Source organism: Terrapene carolina, unplaced genomic scaffold, assembly GCF_002925995.2.
Source record: "Terrapene carolina triunguis isolate 2854851 unplaced genomic scaffold, T_m_triunguis-2.0 Scaffold469, whole genome shotgun sequence".
Lineage (NCBI taxonomy): Eukaryota > Metazoa > Chordata > Testudines > Emydidae > Terrapene > Terrapene triunguis.
This window is the reverse complement of record NW_020664820.1, coordinates 22,560-41,798: the sequence shown is the minus strand read 5'-3', so window position 1 is coordinate 41,798 and position 19,239 is coordinate 22,560. Positions and strand designations below refer to the sequence as shown.

The 19,239-nt window shown below is 56.7% G+C and overlaps 1 protein-coding gene across 1 annotated transcript in view; it reads right to left on the bottom strand.

The window, feature by feature from the left end:
* Positions 1-11,995: 11,995 nt before the first annotated feature.
* The window catches only part of CCDC61 (coiled-coil domain containing 61), a 14,668-nt gene continuing 7,424 nt past the window's right edge, over positions 11,996-19,239 (bottom strand). Inside the window, exons 7-14 of the mRNA XM_026658590.2 lie at positions 18,593-18,675; positions 16,238-16,485; positions 15,867-15,945; positions 15,209-15,333; positions 14,851-14,929; positions 14,200-14,266; positions 13,160-13,232; positions 11,996-12,543 (exon numbers count right to left, since the gene is read on the bottom strand). Of these exons, the coding sequence (XP_026514375.1) occupies positions 12,446-12,543; positions 13,160-13,232; positions 14,200-14,266; positions 14,851-14,929; positions 15,209-15,333; positions 15,867-15,945; positions 16,238-16,485; positions 18,593-18,675 (852 nt within the window). The 3' untranslated portion in view covers positions 11,996-12,445. The remainder of the gene's footprint in view (positions 12,544-13,159; positions 13,233-14,199; positions 14,267-14,850; positions 14,930-15,208; positions 15,334-15,866; positions 15,946-16,237; positions 16,486-18,592; positions 18,676-19,239) is intronic.

The window sequence follows — 19,239 nt, the reverse complement described above, 5'->3', positions numbered from 1 at the left end:
ATTCTATATAAAAAAAAAACAGACTCGGGGAGGCTACCCCCCGGCCTGCCCCTTCTGCCCAAGGCCCTGCTCCTCCCGCTGAAGCCCAGAGGCCCCTCTCTCAGCCCCAGGCCACCCGGCTCCCACCACAGCGCACTGGGTGGGCGGCATAGCCCTCCTCCCCCAGCCCTGGAGCACCCGGTGGGTGGTGCACCCCCCTGTGCGCCAGTCGAGTGGGTGCAGTCCTGCTCCCCCAGCCCCAGAGCGCCGGGTGGTTGGCGCCTGCTCTCCCCAGCCAGCACACCGGGCAGGCAGAGCGGCCTCCTCTCCCAGCCCCGGAGCGCAGGCCAGCCCGCCCCAGCCATGGGGGAAGAGGCCCCCGCAGCAGAACACTGGGAAGCAGAAAGAAACCTGGGGGCAGGGCTGTGCAAGGCCATTTGGGGAGGCCCTGCCTTCGATACCCGCCGCCCATGACGGCCTGAGAGTCCAACATCGGAGCAGAGTTGATGGTCCCATGTACTGGGGGTCTGCCTCTGGGCCACCCTCACGCCTCGGTTGGTGGGATTTTATCCCAGATGGTACAAGCCACCCAGAGAATGGTGTTCGCTGGAATGTCTTGTGGCATTCTCACGACATGGCCGAAAAGCATAAGACACCGTCTGTCTGTAGACCGGAGCGACCATAAACACCTGTGTTACGAATGAAGTCGTTCGACTTTACGCCCAGTATACGACGTTGGCATTTTCTGCCCAGTCTGAGCGGCGGCGTGTCTGTGTTTCGCAGCCATACAGCGGTACGGGGAGGACACAGCTCCAGTAGATCCTCTGCTTGGCTGTCGTGCTGAGATGATGTTGATCCATTGCAGACGACCCATGGCAGATGCTGCGCCGCCGAGCCGCTGGAGACCCTCCAAGGGAGAGATGGAGGAACTGGCGAGTATCGAGCCCGAAGCCGGAGTTCCAGTATTCAAAGAGCTCGGAGTCGCAGCTGGACCCGATCCTAGATTTGGCAGCTTTGTCGTTGACACACTCAGCCCAGCTCCGGCTCGTTCGAAAAGCAGGAGAACCAGTCGCTTTTCCACACTCCTTAAAGCACACACACCGATCGGAGAAATCGTCTTCACCCATTTACCAACAATGTGTTATCTCTGCCTGGCTTCCCGGCTCTGCCCCAGAACCCCCCCCCACCCCACCTCGGCAAACATAATGCAGGGCCACCCGGGGGGGGGGCAAGTGGGGCAATTTGCCCCAGGCCCCGAGCCCCGCAGGGGCCCCCACGAGAATATAGTATTCTATAGTATTGCAACTTTTTTTTATGGAAGGGGCCCCCGAAATTGCTTTGCCCCGGGCCCCCTGAATCCTCTGGGCGGCCCTGACATAATGTCCCATCAGGGTGAGCACCCAGCCCTTCAGCCTCCGGGCTTCATTGAAAGATCAGCGCCGCTCTCTGCCGCCCTCTGCTGGACAGTGCGGGGAGACGGCAGCGGCTGACTTGCTGCTAGCAAGCCAAGAATGTTTTTCTGGGGGGGCTTAGGTGGGCGAGCCCCTGGTCTCCTCTTCTCCTCTGACAGCTAATCCCAGCCGAGCTCCCCAGCACTGAGGGGCGCGCCCCTGGAAGGAGGCGCTGTGGGGCCCCTTGAACCCTCCCTGCCCTGTGTCCCAGAGACCCCTGGCTGTATGTGTGTGGGGGGAAGAGGTGGATTCTGGGTGAGATTCCCCCGGGTGGGGGCACCCCGCTGGGACGACTGGGGTGCAATTACCCCCCACTCCAGCCTGGCCCCACTTTGCTGCATGCTGGACCCCCCACTGTTGTGAGGTAAGGGCTTAACCCCTGCCCAAGGCTCGATTCCCCTCCCCGGGGGGTCCCGATCCTTCTCCCCACACTCCAGGGGGCCTGATCCTGGCCTTCCCCCTGCCCCCCACTAACCCTGGTACAGTGACTAGGTGCATGGCTGCTGCTGGGCCGGCTACCAGGGTGGCTGGGCCAGGGGACTACCCAGGGGGCTGGAGCAGCTGCCGGTGCCCGGTGGAGCAGCCAGAGCCTGACCCCCATCAAAGCCCCCCCCCCCTTTTCTTCCTCCCGAGACCACGCCCCCAGTCCCGGCCCCGCCCCCGCCCTATCGCAAGCCGGCCCGGCCTCTGAGTGCGTTTCTGCTGCGTGCGGAGCCGCGACATCATCGGTCATGGAGAGGCCGAGCGGGGCCGCCCAGAGCGCGGGGTGAGGCGCTGCCCCCCATCCCATAGACCCCCCCAGCCACGGATCCCCCCTCCACCCCATAAACCCCACAGTCCCTCATGGGACCCCCCAGTTCCCAACGGGACCCCCTCCTCCACCACATAGACCCCCCAACCATAGACCACCTGCCCCCCATGGGAACACACTTCCAGCCCCATAGACCCCCCCGTGGGACCCTTCCCTCCCCTCCATCCCCAGAGATCTCCCTGCCCCCCATCGGAACCCCCATCCAGCCCCATAGATCCCCACTCCCCTGCCCCACATGGGAACCCCCCCTTCCAGCTTCATAAACGTCCCTCCTCCAGACCCACCCAGCCAGGCCACCTCCTCCCACAAACACCCCATCTGCCATCCCCCCTAGCCAGGAACCCCGCTCCAGTCCCCCACAGGGAAACCCCATCCTATCCCCACAACCCACCCAAATCCTACACATACTCGGACCCTCTGCTCACCCCACAGGTAGAGTCCCCCAAAATTAATATGCCCCACAAACCCCCATACAGACCACTGGCCCTTTCTCTACAGACCCCTCTTCCACCCCATAGCTGCAATACCCCCCCTCCAGAATTCCCATTTCCTGTTGGACGGGGTGGTCTCTCTCTCTGTCTCTGATCCTCTTTTCTGTTCCCCCCACAGCTCCCTCAAGCCCAGAGAGCCCAGCCCCACCGAGCCACCCGCCTCAGACCAGGCCATGCTGGAGACGCTGCCCATTCTGCCCTCCTACCCCAGCCCCATCTTTGCCACACCTTGGACCCTGGATCAGCCATCCACCGGGGGCCTCTCCTCCATCACAGTGCCTGTCCGGCTGGATGCCCTCTCCTACCTGCTCAACAGCGCCCTCCTGGGGGCCTGCATGGCCAGGACCCAGACGCCCCTCTCTGGCAGCCAAGGGCCATTGGCCACAGGCCACGGTGGCCCTACGCCACTTGCACTAGGCAGCAGGTGCCACCCACACTACTGCTGCAGCCCCCAGCCGGCGTGTGCCCACGCCCCGCAGCCCAATGGCACCCAGCAGGCTTGGGTGGGGTGCTGTGGGGGTGGCGCCATGGGGCAGAGCAGCACTAGCTGTTCCCAAGAGGCGTCCAGGGGCCGTGCCGATGGGCAGAACTCCTCTCCAAGATGGGATCAGCGCAGGTCTGCGTCGCCGAGGGGCTGGGGTGAGAATCGGAGAGTTGGGGGGCAGAAAGATTTCAATCGACCCTGGGGGGGCGGGAAGCCGCGGGGCGAGGTGGACTCCGCCCCATGGAAGGCAGGTCTTGGGGGTTCACGCAATGGCCCAGGAAGAGCCCAGGACTCAGGTTATGCACCCAGGAAGCGGAACCAAGATGGCCGCCCGTGGGGCACCCCAGAGTCCAAGAGATGGTCTAGCGGATGGCCGCAGAGACGGGGCTCTGGAGCAGAGGAAACTGAGCCAGCCAAAGCCGCTAGGGAAGATTGGGAGGAGGATTACAAGGGGTCCGCCACCCAAGGGAGCGTCTTGGAGGAAGCCACGTCTTCCCAACCCAACCTCCCAGCTTCCCAAGGAGGAGAAGACTGGGAAAAGGAGTATGAAAAGTCCAGAGAGCCTCCCAAATCAGCGCCAGCGGTTCCCCCTCTTCCAGAGGTGGCCTCAAAGGCTCAAACAGCTTCCCTCCAGGAGAAGACAACTCCCCTACCACCTAGCAAGGACAGCAGCTTCTCCAGCTATCTCGAGAACCTCTTCACTGACCTGCCAAGAGAGTCCAGCACCGTCTCAGATCCATGCCAGGAGAGACAGCCCCACGGGGACGCTGCCGAAAGTGGGACACGTCCCCCGGAAGGAGGAGGCCAACGTGGCCAGGTATCTGCCAAGCTTGGTGATTTCACAGCCAGGAGTGTAGACCCCTCCTGCTCCGCCGTGGAGAACGAGGACAGATCGTGAGCTCTGGGCTGTGGAAAGTCTCGGGTCTGTTCCCAAGCTGGGAACTTGTGGTTCTCCTGTTAAACTGAACCTCCATTGACAGCTCCACCACCCTGCTGGGCTCAGCCCAAAGGCTGGGGACAGTTTCAGCCATGGGTTGGTTTGTTCATAACCAAGTTCTTTCTCATCCTCCAGACCCTCCATCCATTCCTTGCCCTCTACCCATGATCCTCCATTCCCAACCTCTGTCTTTCTCTGTCCAAAGATTTTGATGTTGAATTAGGTTTAAAACCGGGACTTGCCTAAAAAACCGGGACTTGCCTAAAAAACAAAAACTAGATCCAGAATTTCTGTTGTGTTCATCTCTCTTAATTGGTTACATTCCGAGATTTGTTTTAAAAAAACTAAACACCAAACCCAAATCCCATATCTTCTCCCGCAGCGGAGTGCCAGATCATGGGGGGTTTGTATCATTTAGTTAGTAACTCGAAGGTTTGCTTTTATGTCCAGGTTAGACAATGAAGCTCAGATGAGTGCCCCGTATTCTGCAAATTAACGATGTGGTTTATGGCTCCATAAATCCCCAAAATGGCAAATACTTACGTGTGTGCTTAGCGGACATGTTACCCAGGTCACTCAAGTTAACTCCTGCCTAATTTTTCAAGATCAGGGCCTAAATTTTTAACCTTGGAGGTCTGGGGATTAGTCCTAGGTTTAAAACCACCCTAAATATCCCATGTATTTTTACCAACTCCCCTCCCCATCTCTGATTTTGTATCATCACATTTGGAATTTTTCAAGTTTTGCGGTTTTCTTTCTAGGTTAAGAAAACACCCAAAGAACCAGGCTGTTTTGAAGTCTTACTAGAGTTGCGCACCTGACAATGTTAAGTTGTGTTTGCGAAGACCGCTGGATTTGGAGTTGTTTGAACAAGTTGAAACGTTTCTTTGTCTGGCAATGCTTGTATCTGGGGTGATTTAACTCATTGTATCTGGGGTGACTTAACTGATTTGAACTCGGCTCTCTGTATTGATTACATGGGTGAGACTGAACCTGCTAACTACACCAGAAATCAGACAGTAAAGTGGAGGGTTTGACTGATTGCTAAAATATAGTTGTTAGACACGCAATACAATTTCTCTCGACTGTATGGAGATTTAAAAAGTGAATTTAACTTATCGCATATGCTGTATATGTTGTATCTGCAAAGTAACTTCTGTGCACTACAAAGGAAAAAATGGAGAATTTGACTTATTACATTTATGGTACATCAATCATTCAAATCTCCCATTTTCACCTCTGTGTATTCCAGGGAAATGTTATTGCACACAGAACTATATCGTTGTGCTACATAGAGGTTAAAATTTCAATGATTGGTTGCATATATAACATATAGATGTAATAATAGAAATTTGCCAGTTTAATCTATATAGCCCAGACATTATATTGCATATGATATATATATATACAGCACAGAAAAATTACATTGCTGTTATCTATATGCAAAATAATTCTACCCAAAATAATTTCTGTGCCATGTGTAGAGATTAAAATAGTGAATTTGAATTGTTGCATATTTGAATGATTGCATATATATTTTTTTTGCATTATTGCATATGTAGCCCAGAGAAATTATATTGCACATAGAACTATAGTGCTATGTAGAAGTTAAAATTTCAATACAACTTATTGCATATATGACATATAGCTGCATTCATAGAAATTCACCATTTTATTCCATCTAGCATATACATATCACATATATGAGCTATATAGCACAGAAATTATATTGCTATGATCTCAACATATATGCAATATAATTTCTGTGCTATGGAGAGATAAAAAGGTGAACTTGCCCTATTGCATGTGTTATCTGCATATTATGCTATGACATTGTAGACCTGCAATCAAATTTGCCATTTTAATATATAGCACAGAGAAATTATGTAACTCAAACTCACTGTTTAACTCTCTGTATAGTGGAGAGAAATTATATTGCATATGTGAATATATATTCCAGCAGTGGCACCTGACCACAATGAATGATGCATCAAAGATCCCTGTGTATGAACACGAGGGAGCGTTATTGTTGGGTTATGGCATTGGGGGGTTATTTTTAACAGAGGCCGGGAAGCATTAAGAGCGAAAGAGGCCTTCAGGTTCATCATGAAACCTGTTCCTTCGAAATCCAAGGAGCGAAGTGTTACCCTTTGGTTATGGTGTTTGAAGCATGGGGGCCATGCATGTGGTTTGCCTCAAGAAACAGCCTCAAATCTTCGGAGTGAAAGCCCAAGAGTTGAATTGGGTGTTTTGTCTTGAAGGGAGACCAGTGTCGGATCCCTCAGGATGGGAGATGGAACCAGAATGGGACCCCCTGGATGTGAACATCGGCTGGGTGCCTGTGTGCTGAGGCGGCTTCATAGTAACTGTTATTTAATGTAACTGAGGACTGGTTGCCAACGGTTGAGTTCTTTCCGGTTGTGAATAAAGGTTTTGTTCGTACTTCGGCTGCGTTGGGGTTTGAGGGATTATATTTTGGTGGAATTTTACTTAGTTAGAGGATTAGAGAATGGGACATGGGTCCTTTCCCCTCTAGGGGGCGCTGGCTCTGATCCAGCCCCACAATGGGGGTCTGGCTGGCTCATGGGGGCTGGGACTGAGATGAAAATCTGCCCGTATTTTCAACGGGCTAGTTCCTATAGAAGCAGCAATGGACTTGCTTGTAATGTTGGCTCCGACGCAGCCCATCACTGAGCTGGTGTCTCTGTAGAGCAGGGAGAAGAACAAGAACAAGTGTTTGGGATCAAATTAGCACTGTACAGAGAAAATTGAAGGGTATCAGGAGGGGCTCTGCGCCCCACCCCAGAGGGGCTGCATCTCAGCACCGGGTGAGGGATCCCAGTATAAACCGCCTCCACCCCAGAAGCGGCTGCATCTCAGCACCGGGTGAGGGATCCCTGTATGAAACCAGGACACCGGCTCCTTTCTCCACCACGCTGTCCAGGGATGGCTTGGTCTGGCCACACGAGGCTCTCAATGGAACTGACCCCATCCCCACCCTGGCCCCCGGTGGCATTATTAAGTCCGCGTAGAGCTACATCATCGGTGGGAGCTACATTTTAGTGCAGACACTTATGGAGTTAGGTTGACCTATGCTGCCTTACATAGACCTGCCTGTAGTGTAGACCAGGCCTGTGTGTCTGTGCAGCGCCTAGCGTGACGGGGCCCTGATCTCGGTCACTGTGGGTCTGGGCAGCGCCCGGCGCGACGGGGCCCTGATCTCGGTCACTGTGTGTCTGGGCAGTGCCCGGCTCGACGGGGCCCTGATCTCGGTCACTGTGGGTCTGGGCAGCGCCCGGCCTGACGGGGCCCTGATCTTGGTCACTGTGTGTCTGGGCAGCGCCCGGCGCGACGGGGCCCTGATCTCGGTCGCTGTGTGTCTGGGCGGCGTCCGGCCCGACAGGGCCCTGATCTCAGTCCCTGTGCGTCTGGGCAGCGTCCGACGCGACGAGGCCCCAATTTCGGTCACTGCGTGTCTGGGCAGCGCCCGGCGCGACAGGGCCCTCGTGTCAGTTGGGATCTCCAGGTGCTACTATAATTTAATTAATAAGGTTTATGCACCTGTTGGGTAGCCTTGAGCCAGTCCCTTCCCCCTCTGTGCCTCAGCCTCCCCATCTGTAAAATGGGGATAGTGACCCTGGCCGTCACTGAGAAGTGCTAGGGCCAGTTGTTTTGGCATCAGTGCTGTCTGGCCCTCTGGCCCAAGGCTCATTTCTGACCTTGCCAGATCTTCTTCCATCGCTGGACTGAATCCGCCTCTCCCAGAGGCACTACCTGGGTTAACAGAAGAATTCTTTCATCAACCTAGCGCTGTCTACACTGGAGCTTAGGGCAGTTTAACTACAGCACTCAAGGGTATGAGTTTTTCACACCCCTGACCGACGCAGCTGGGTCGACCCGCCGTTCTAGTGTAGAGCAGCCCTCAGGCCCTCTGCAGACTCAGTCAGTGTTGGTCACACCCAGGGCAGCTCCCCCTTCTCAGAGCGACGGGCTCAGGCTGGCTGCAGACTCAGGCAGCGTCGCTGTGTCGCTCACACCAGGCCAGGGTTGGAAGGTTTTCTTTGCAACGCTGAAGGTAGGAAACTTCCTCTTTGCAGTGCAAGCCGAGATTCTACGTCACACCAGCCCCAGGGCCGGATCCAGACTGCACGTCATATGGACACCTCCGTGCCAGAGGGATGGTGGAAGATCATCCTAAAATTGTCAGTGCAGAGGCTGCCTGGGACTTGAACGCCCCGTCGGTTTCTCTGCGTGTGTTCTCAGCAGCACCATGGAGAGGCGCAGTGTTTATTACTGCAGTGAAGCCTGGTGGCTCTAAATCTGTTAGAAACAGGGCTTGTCAAAATTCTCTTTTCTAAGTAACTTGAACGGATCAGACAGATTTAAGCATTTTTAAAGATTTGGATCAATTGAAATGTGCAGTTGCAGGACGTTATGGGGGGACTGTCAGATTGAACGACGGTAGATGCTGAGATTCAAGAAGTTAAATCGATCTAATGGCATCCCGCTAACACGGGCATTACAGCGTGTTTTAGCACGTTAAGGTGGGACTCAAGTTCTCAAGCAGAATTTTTCGAGTTGCCTTTAAACTTCAATTTTCATCCGTGCAAATGGTTTTTCGTGGGTACACGGAAATCAACGCTTCCTGACATTACTGATAAAAATCTAACCCTTCCAAGCCCAGCCATAAGCCAGGTTTAGACTCTAAAACCCATCAGATCTCGCAACCCCGACACGCTGCTCCCACAGCCCCTTCACTTAGTGCCTTTCATTGGAAAAGGCTTTGCAAAATCTCCTGCCTGTACGGCCTTCAATAATCAGGAGTCACTGCAACCCAGCACCAAAATGCAGCCAACTCTAAGGTGGGACAAGGCAGGTATATAACAAGCACATGACACCGTGGTTTAGGACAGGAAGTGAAGAATACCAGATCTGAAGCTGCAAGGGGAGTTTAAAGAGGTAGGATGGAATCACCCTGGTTAGTAATTGGTCCGGTGACAGGGGCTGACGCCCTGCATTGTGCAAGGAGAGAGAGAGATCTTTACCTTTAAACGGCTCTGTACGCCCTCAATCTCGGTGTCTCTGGTTATGACTAATTTTGTCTCCAAACTTTTTGTGAAAAATACTTCACAATTCTCAGAGCATCCCACAGCAGCGTTCTCCTGGTGAAAAGTTCCTTTTTTTGGTTCAAACTGACTTTGCATTTAAGTGAATTTATCAGAAAAAATCTAAACCAGGGGCCTCCTTGCCTCCCCGTCTGCAAAGGGCTACCCCAACACAGCGGTCATGAGGATTAGCGGTCTGGGAAGCGTTTTGTAAATGTAGAGTCCTGTAGCATGGGTAAACAAAAATAATTTTCAAAGTAATTAAATGATCAACATGTTGCTTGACCTGAATGGAATTCCCCCCCCCCCCCCCCCAAATTTTTGTTTGGCAACATTTTTCAAAACTTCGACTTCTCTTCCTGATTTGGGACAGGGAAACCTCACAGATTTTCCCAGCCCAGACCTGTTTCCCACCCAGCGCTGAGAGTATGGTCTGTGGGATTGTTCTCTCCTGATTCTAACCACATCTCTTCCTACTCTCCAGCAACAAAGCCAAGCTGTTCGCAGCTGCTGCCCGCTGGCGGCAGCTAATCCGAGGCCGCTGATCAGGGGGGAAGCCGTGCAGATGCTAGAGAAGGGGTGGGCGGAGGGTGAAGCCCACCCTGAGGGAAGAGCCTAGAGGGCAAAGTACTAAAGCCAGCCACTGCAAGCGCCTCAGGAGCGGCTCACCCCCACTCCTCTAGCACCCAGGAGAGGTCTCGGGGATGGGTCACGCTGCGTGTGTATAGCCGGGAGCGTGTTGTTAATGCACCCGGGGAAGGACAAGGCTACCCTACATTCACCAGCGAGGCTGCAGCCCCCCCACGCTCGTTAGCCACCCCCCCCCCACTGCCTTCTCAGGCCCAGCCCAGCTCAGCCTGGCCCTCTCTAGCCACTGCTGCTCTGCGGTATTTGAAATATAGGAGGGGACAGACCACGGCCAGAAAGAAACCCGGTGATCACCCAGTCTGAGCTCCTGCAGACCCCAGGCCGGAGAACCCCAACCCAGCCATTCCAGCAGCCAGCCCATAGCTGGTGGTCGAGCTAGGGCAGAACTTGAGACGTGCTCAGTCATGCTGGAGAGAATCCAAGTGATGGAGAAATTCCCCTCCCCCCCTGGAGGAATTGCTCCAATGGTTAATCACCCTCATTATTAAAAATGTCCCCTCGGAATTTGTCTTATGTCAGCTCCCATCATTGGATCCCATTTTGCCTTTGTCCACTGGGTTGAGGAGCCGTCTACCCTCAGAAATCTTCTCCCCATGGAGTGCAGACAAACTGGGAAACCAAGTCACCTCCAAGTCCAACCCTTCCCTTGGCTAAACTAAATAGATTGAGCTTCTTTGGTGTCTCGCTAGGCGGCAGGTTTCTCAGTAACATGGAGCCACGCTAGAGGATGGTGGTTCAAAGCCTGCATCCCTGTCACAAAACCACAGCCCCGGGGGCTGACTCCCACTCCCACAGGACAGGCTGAAGGCTCACTGTGCTTTGGGCTCCAAGCCTTTAACTTTCACTAGCCCTCACCTCCTCTGCAGACGGTTAAGCGGAACGAGAACTAGCCTGCTGTGTGTCACATCCCCTCTACTGTTCCCAGCTGGTGGCGATTCTCCTTTGGCTCAAGGGACGGGGCTTCGGTGGCATGAGCCAAGTTCCATCCCCACCATCGCTGGCGCAGGGTGGAGCAGAGGCATGGGAGGGGATCAGCAGCCGGCGGGAAGTTAGAAAGGTTTATTTACAACAGGGATCATCACACAACACAGCAAAGCAACAGCACGGGGGGGCATGGGGCGCACACGGGATCACAGCACAAACACCTGCCGCCCACCGGGGCACTGAGAGGAACCAGATACCGCTCAGGGGCCAGCACTGTGGATGCAGCTACTGGCTTGACCTTGGAGTGAAGGGACCAGATCCCATAGCAGACAGGGCTGCTGAGGCAGACTCTAACAGCTAAATGCCCAGTTGCTGAGCTGGTCTGAGGCTCCTCCAGGCCAATGAATCAGGCAGGGGGCTTAGGGCAGCTGAGGGACCAATGGCCAAAGGTCTCCCGAAGCCCCGGGTGCTGCCATGAAAGCAGATGAGGGGGAGCGCAGGGGACGCTCCCTCAGCCGCCGCGACGTGGGAGATTTCGCGCACCAGCATTAAAAGCCGTTCAAGCCACTGGAACGGCCAGAGACTGAACAGCTGGCTCGTTTCACTGCCTCCAGGCACGAGCCGGAGGTTGGTGCCTTTCCCCGCTGTCTCTCTCCCGGGTGCTCTGACCAGGGGATTGAGCGCAGGGCAGCCTGCCCGCCTAGGCAGGCAAACTGGCCGCAAGGCATCCTCCCCTCTCGGCTGCCCCGGTGGGACGTGGTTAGCTGGGAGCGGCTGGTGCAGGGCGAGGGCTTGGCAAGATCAGACCGTGCCACAGCTTCTGGGGTAGCCCCGTCTCGAGCTGGCTTGGCCTCCGTGTTAAGAGGCTGCCCCCTTCCCCCCCCACCCACGGATCGCAGGATTCCAGCCTCCCAGGGGCTCTGCTGTGAGGTTGGAACAGCTGGGAAGCTGCCCGTGGGGGATGGTCAGGCTCCGAGGCCGAGGCTGCAGCTGTGAAGGGCTGGGATCTGCCCCGGGGTTTCAGCAGCCCAAGGGCGGGTTGAGGGGGCCCGGAGGATCCTCTCATCCCAGCTCGGCACTGTAGGCATTGAGAGGCCAAGGCCGGCCCAGGCTGCTAAAACTGAGCTAAACAGGAGAGAGAAGGGGGGGGCTGGAAGAGGGGCCCATCAGCCTGTTGAGCTCAGAGTTCTCCATAGGACCCTCCACTCCACAGGCCCCCCCCTTCCCCGAGGGGTCAGAAATCCACAAGCCAAAGTGGGGCAGGCGCCCCCTAGCTGCCACCAATGTGAAGGGAGTCACTCCCAGGAGGAAATGTCCCATGATCCTTTGCTCCTGGGCACTTGGGTACAACTACAAAGCCACCTGCCTTCTGTCCAGCCCATGGGGGTGGGAATTTCTGATGGGAACAAGCTAGGGAGGAACTAAGATCCTGAGCCCCCTCTCCCAAAGATCCACCTTGCTAATCTTCTATTGTCCAGCCTGGAGTAGAGCCCAGAGACAGCAGGGCAAAGAGTCCCTGTGGGGGAGAGAGATCTTGGCTCGGCCCCATGGGAGCGGCAGGGAGGGCTCCAAGCCTGGGCCACGTGCCCGCCCTCCTGCTCCCACACTCCGCTGGCTACGTCCTGGTGTCCAGGTTGTTCATGTACTCCTGCAGGGCCTGCAGCCGGGCGTCGATCTCGGACAGGTCGGCCGATGGCTCATCATACAGGTTCTCTGTCGGAGGAGACGAACATTCGTCGGCTGGGCCCTGCCCCGCACTCTAGTCCCCGGTCCCCTGGCCAGCCGGGACCACGAGCGCCACAGCCACAGGAGTGGGGAACTGCTCAACAGGGGACCTCTCTCCAGCCCTGTGAGCAGGATCAGAGGGCTCAAGGCCGGGCGGAGGGGAGCCAAGTATGGAGAGGGAACTTCTGAGGGAGGAGAGGTTGTGGGGGAAGACAGGGCACGTGTGCAGGGATCGAAGAAACCATCATCTGCAGAGAACCTTGGGCTGCTCCAGGAGGATTTGCCTGCTGCTGAAATGCAGCCACCTCTGGGGCGGAGTGTGGCAGCTGTTTATATCGGGGGTGGGAGTGAAAGTAGCTTGTCCAGCGAAGCTCCAGGGCAAATGGAATTTGGCAGCACACGGGGGTTAAGAGCCCGGCTCATGGGAAAAGGGCCAGAGGCCTCAGTAACCGTGGTGGGGACGAACTGAGTGACATGAGGCATCCAGATGACAGCAGCAACTGCTAGTGCCATGACAGGGCACTGGGGTCGGCACTGACTGCAAGGGGAGAGCGCCCCCTGCTGGGCCCACACTGCAGCACAGCCCTCTTCCTAACCAGCTCACCTTTATCCGCTCGCTTGCTCGCGGTGGGGGTGCTGGCCAGGCGTTTCCTGCGCCCGGCATCCGCTCGAGGAGCCTGCAGGGAGAGGAGAAAGCTGCAGGGTCGTCTCCTCTGGGCTGCCCAGCTGGGTCCCCCCGGCCTGTCCCCGTCCCAGCCAGCGCCACTCTTCAGCCAGCAATTAACAGGGCTATCGGAGACGCTGACTGGGACAGAGTCCTGTTCCCTGCTGACACGTTTATTCCCAGGGTGCAGGGGAAACGGGACACCTGGGCTCTGGACCACAGCAAGTCAGCGGCAGAGGTGGGAACAGCCTCCAGCTGTCCTGGCTCCCAGCCCCCCTGCTCTAACCACTAGACCCCACTCCCCTCCCAGAGCTAGGGATAGAACCCAGGAGTCCTGGCCCCCTGATCTAACCATGCGACCCCACTCCGCTCCTAGAGCTGAGGATAGACCCCAGGAGTCCAGGCACCCAACCCCTGCTTTAACCACTAGGCCCCTCCCTCATCACAGCCCCTTCCCTTCCCCTCGGTCTCCATTTCCCAGACTCTCCCCGTGCTCTCTGACGGTCCAGGTCATTTAGCACTGAAGGCAGAGGCGCTGCCTTGAGGCAGCTGGGTGGGGTGGGAGACCCCGGCGACCCCCCACGGCCCCAGCCTCTCCCAGCCGGCAGCGACTTGGAGCACTGAGCCGGCTTCTTGCAGGAGGGGAAGGGAACCCTTTGTCTCCGCGTGGCCCCCCTCTGGCTGGAGCACCCCATGGAGCAGTGAGGAATCATGTCCCCAGCCAGTGGCTCTCAGCAGGGAGAGACCCAGGGGCTCCAGCATGGCCTTTGCCCCTACAGAGAACAGGCCACGCCGGCCCCGGGGGCAGCCACCTTCGCCTGACACACACGGAGATCTGGAGCAAGATGCCTGCTGCCCGGAGGGCCCCCCCGGCTGCAGCACGGCCCCTCCCCGATCCCCGGCTGCAGCAATCAGGGCTGGGCCCTGGCTAACCTCCCACCCAGGCTAGTTGAGAGGCGCCCTGACAAAGAACCACTTACCCCGCTGGGGCCGTTCCAGGAGGAGGAGCTCAAGGGCTTCCTGCCTCGGGGGGCCCGCCGCCTGCCCCTGCCGGAGAGAGGGAACAAGGCAGCGGTGATGGGGCAGCGCTCCGCCAGTTAGCGCCCTGCAGGCTCGGATCCTTGCTCCCGTGGCTAGCAGGGGTGTGCTATGCTGGAGAGGCCAGGCACTTGTTCTGGGAGCCGTGCCGCTCAGACACCTCTCTATGCGGCACCAGGGCCCCACTGTGGCGGCTCCGGGGTAAGCCAGCTCCCGTGCCCCCAGGCGTCAATCTCTAGTCGCTGGCATCTCCGGAGTCCCCACAGCCACCAGCTCCCACCCCCCAGGAAGGCCTGGCGCACAGAGGACAGGCCCAGCTTCCAAGAGAGGCCTCCAACTGCGGGGGCCCACCCTCGGCGCCCCGAGCATGGCGTGCACACGTGCTGAGTGGCCTGCGCTCCAGCCGGAGGCAATGGGAGCTGTGGCTGCTCAATCCTCCAATAATCAGGCCCCAAATCAGAGATCACTTCTCAAAAGTTGGGTCAAAATGACTTGCCGAAGCAAGTAAGTGGCAGAAATGGGATAGAACCCAGGTGTCCTAGCTCCCAGCCCCCCTGCTCTCCCATCCCAGTAGAAGATTGTGATTTCGTTACCTTAGGGGTACTGGCTCGGAGTAATCATCTGCCTCGCTGCCCGAGCTTGCTGAAGAGCGCCGGCTGCGGAAGCTCTCCACTGTGGGAGTGGGAGACAGTAAAGGGGAGCTCAGTCCTTGGGGGGGTCCCCAAACCAGCATCCCTGCCCCCCAAACCCTCCCACACACAAACCACCGCACTCCTACAATGACCTCACTGGGGAAGCACGGACTCTCCCAACACCTGCTCCAGCCTTGATCAGCTGGTCCCCGGAGAAGGGATGGCCCAGGGGCTGGGGGACGTGGCCATGGGGCTCCCAGGCAGTGGCAAGCCCAACACAATAACCCACCCCGGAGACATTTCCGGTCCCAGGACGTACCCGACGAGCTGCGTCCGCGACTCCTGCCCAGGCTGTCTCCGCTGAAGGCTGCCAGGCCCCGGGAGTTGGAGCGGCCCCAGCTGCCGGGCGGCGCATCACCGGCGCCACGCCGGACCCGTCGCTGGCTGCGCCCAAGGGAAGAGGGTTATGCACAGAAGCAGGCATCTCGCGACCTGAAGGTTCCTTGCCAAAACAGGCTGCCCGCCCCTGAAACGCAGCCACCTCTTGGGTGCAGCGCAGCAGCAGGCATGCAGCTCGTGGCAGGAAGGGAAGGGACACCACAGGGGGACCGGAGGGAAGCAGGGGACTGGGACCCCGAGGCTGACGCCCCCGCCCTTGCTAAACAGGCCGGGATCCTTAAATGGGCCTTGGGGCTCCAAGATCTCGGTGAGTTTCAGATACCACCTGGCGTTCCTGCCACTGGAGCCGTGTCAATGCCTCCTGATTAACCCTTGTGGCTCCAACACCCTGCCTCCCCAAGGATCGCGGAAGGGCTCAGATTCGGGGAGGGGGGACGTGCCCACCAGAGCGCTGGCAGAAGTCCGCTTCCCAGGCAGCACAGGGGCCACTGAACGCGGCAGCTAGAGGTGGAAACACGTGGCCCCGTACATCCCCCAGGGACACCCTGATCTTCGGGGGGTGGAGGGGAGGAACTTACTTTTTCAGTTCGGCCTCCTTCTGCTTCCGCTCTTTGGCCTTCACAAAGGCCGTGGGGTCGAAGCGCGGCGGCCGGGTGCCTGGGAAAGGGGAGACCGGCAGCGGGGTCAAGGGCGGGGGTTGCTGCTGCCACACCTGGGATCTTCCCCGCCCCTCCAAACTGTTCAGGATTCAGCTGCAGGGACTGGAATGGGGGGGAAGGGGATTGCTACCTCCCTCACATCACTGCATGTGACCAAGGTTCTCACCTTGCCTGGAGACATCTCTGTCGGAGACAGGGCACTCCCACAGTGCTCAAGGCCAACCTAGGGTCCCCAGGCCCTGTGATCTGGGCAGAGAACCTGCCCAATGGCTCCTCTTCTACCCCCTCACCTGTGGGTGATGGTGACTGGCGAGGGAGGCGGGTCTGGCTCCCGCCGCGCCCTTCTCTGGACGTGGAGCGTGGCCGGTTCATCGGCCAGGCCCCGCCACGCTCCCGGGAGTTGGAGCGCTCCCCAGAGGTGGAGCGCCTCTCCTCTCGGGCCATGGCCGCAGCGCTGCTCCGGCCTGGGGCAGCGTGACTGAAGCCGCGGGAGGATGCCGATCGGTTCTGAGGGGATGGGCCGGTGGGGGTCAAGCGCCTGGAAAAACAGGAGGGAGCAGTCAGTCCTGGACGTGAAGGACACAGGGGCCCGTTCGGGTCATCCAATCTGGCCTCCTGCATCACACTGGCCACAGAATCCCCCCAGGTATCCCTGCATCCAGCCCAGATCTGACAGTCGAGCTAGAGCAGAGATGTCCACTGTCTCCAAGCCCCGGAGCACTCCCTATCCCCAACACGGGGTCAGTCGTTCCAATGGTCAATTCCCCTCCCCGTTAAACACTGGCGCCTTATTTCAAGCCTGAATCTGTCTAGCTTCAGCTCCAGCCATTGATCTTGTTCTGCCTTTGTCTGCTGGACTGAAGAGCCTCCGCTCTCAGAAAGTCCCCCTGTGCCACAGGTTCACTGCTCTGTGCAGGCAGCTCTCGCCAGCCCTGACAAACTCACTGCACAGACCAGGTGATCTGTATCTAACTGGTGCCATGGGAGGTACCACTCACAAACTGGTAACACGCTGGCCCTGAAAACCAGGGTGTGGTGGGGGAACGAAGGGTTATCAAAGTGCATTAGAACGTCCCGAAAAGGTGTTTGGCGAGCAATGCGTAAGCCCAATCTGCCCTAAGACAAAGGAACGTGTATTTGTTGTCTGACCAGCCTGGTGGCCAGGCAGAGGCAACACACGTTCATATACATATGAGGTAAACAAAGCTAACGAGCAGGGAGAAGACAGCCTGGCATCTATGCCCCAGCAGAGAAACGGTGTCTGGGCTTACTCTGCGAAGAGCAGGTTCCCAAGGGTTACTGGCTCTAACAAGAGCGGGAGAGAACCTGGGCAGCCAGGCTGAAGGAAGATGGGTGAGAAAACTTCTTGAACAAAGGACTTTAGTTGCTTAAGTTAGACTGAAGTCTTAGAAGCGTATTTTTACTTCTGTTTCTTTGGAACCATTTGTGTCTTTGCCTTATACTTGGTATCACTTAAACCTGTGTCCTTTTCTTAATCCACTTGTTTTACTTTTCCTATAACCCCAGCTCAGAGCTTGGATTGAAACAGAGGGTTTGTTAACCCCAGTAAGGTAACAAGCAGCTGTGTAAGGTTTTGTGAGCATACCAGTAAGGAGGAAAGGGGGCGCTGCAGAGAGACATCTCTGAGGAACCTGGGAATGGGGGTTCACTGGCAGAGCCCGGGTGAGTTTGCTGGCAGGGCAGAGATGCCAGTGTGCCAGGGAGCAAACACAGTTTAGCAGCAGCAAAACTCCCACTTGCTGAGGCCGAGAGGGATAGCACAGTAACTCACAGCTCTGGGAACCCCAGCGGCTCGTCACACCTGCCCAGGGAGGTGCTGACAAATGGGGATTGCGTCACCTCTGAACCGTCTCGGGGATAAACTAAACAGATCCAGCACCTTCCGTCTCATGCTCACAGGCAGGTTTCCCAGCCCTCGGCTCGTTCTCATGGCGCTTTCCGAATCCTGTCTAATTTTTGGATGTGTGGACACCAGAACGGGACCCGTGCTCCAGGGATGGGCTCTCTAATGCTGGATACAGACATAGCACTACCGCCCCACTCCTCCTCAATATCCCCCCGCTTATACCGCCAAGGGTCACGCTCCCCGCTTAGCCCCAGCATCGCCCTGAGAGTTCCTGGTTAGCTGGTTCCCACCATGGCCCCTTGATGCTTTTCAGGGTGACTGCTTTCCAGGACACAATCCCCCAGCTCACAAGCGTGACCTACATTCTGTGTCCCTAGGTGCCATCAAAAAGATGCAACCACGAGGGCTGGCTCTGCCCTGCAGAAGCCCCACTGACCCTTCAAGACGGCCGTGGGTAAGGACTGATGTCCACCATCCTCCTTCCCCTGTCCCCTACCAGGAGATCTCAAGTTTCAGGACATATTACGATCCCTGCAGAGTGCGGGAAGGAATCTTCCAGCATTACCCAATTAGCCAGATGCATTATGGGGGTTTGAGCCTTCCTCTGTAGTATCAGCGATCCGCCAATACCAGGGGACCAGTATTTTAAGACCAATGGGCAAAACCTGGGCTCAAGTGTCAACAGAGGGGCCGGGATCCTTAGACAGGTGAATGAAAAGCATCTGCTTCAACCCCGCCTAGAGTACTGATCCAGCCTACAGCAGCTGGCATCCCTCACCCTTTCTTGTATAAGGCCAGCTCATTGGTCAGACTCTTCACTCGGACACGGAGGCTCCTCTCCGATGCTTTCACCTCCGCCAGCTGCAAGGAAGGGGAAGAAATCTCACTGCTTCAGTGGCCGGACATGCTCTGGAACGGGCCCAGGAAATCGACCCAGCAGACAGTCTTGCAGCCCAGCCAGACAATGGAATCTGGGCAGGGCTACATAACTGCCAGCAACATTCCCCTTCACTTCCTGACCTCAACTGGGGTGCCATGGTGTTGTGTTAAACAGCTGCCATGTTCCACCCCAGAGGTGGCTGCATTTCAGGGGTGGGCAAGTGAGCCCTGTATAGAGAGCCAAGGGCTTTGGGATCTTCGGGTGTACGGTGCTATGTAAGATCTCAGGGTAATAATTATTACTAAGGCTGTCAAACGATTACAAAAATTAATCGCAGTTTTAATCCCACTGTTAAACAATAATAGAATACCACTTATTTCAATATCTGTGGATGTTTTCTACACTTTCAAATATATAGATTTCAGTTCCAACCCAGAATACAAAGTGCTCACTTGATATTATTTTTGATTACAAATATTTGCACTGTAAAAAAAATAATCCCAGCCCCCCTGCTCTAACCCCACTTCCCTCCCGGAGCTGGAGCT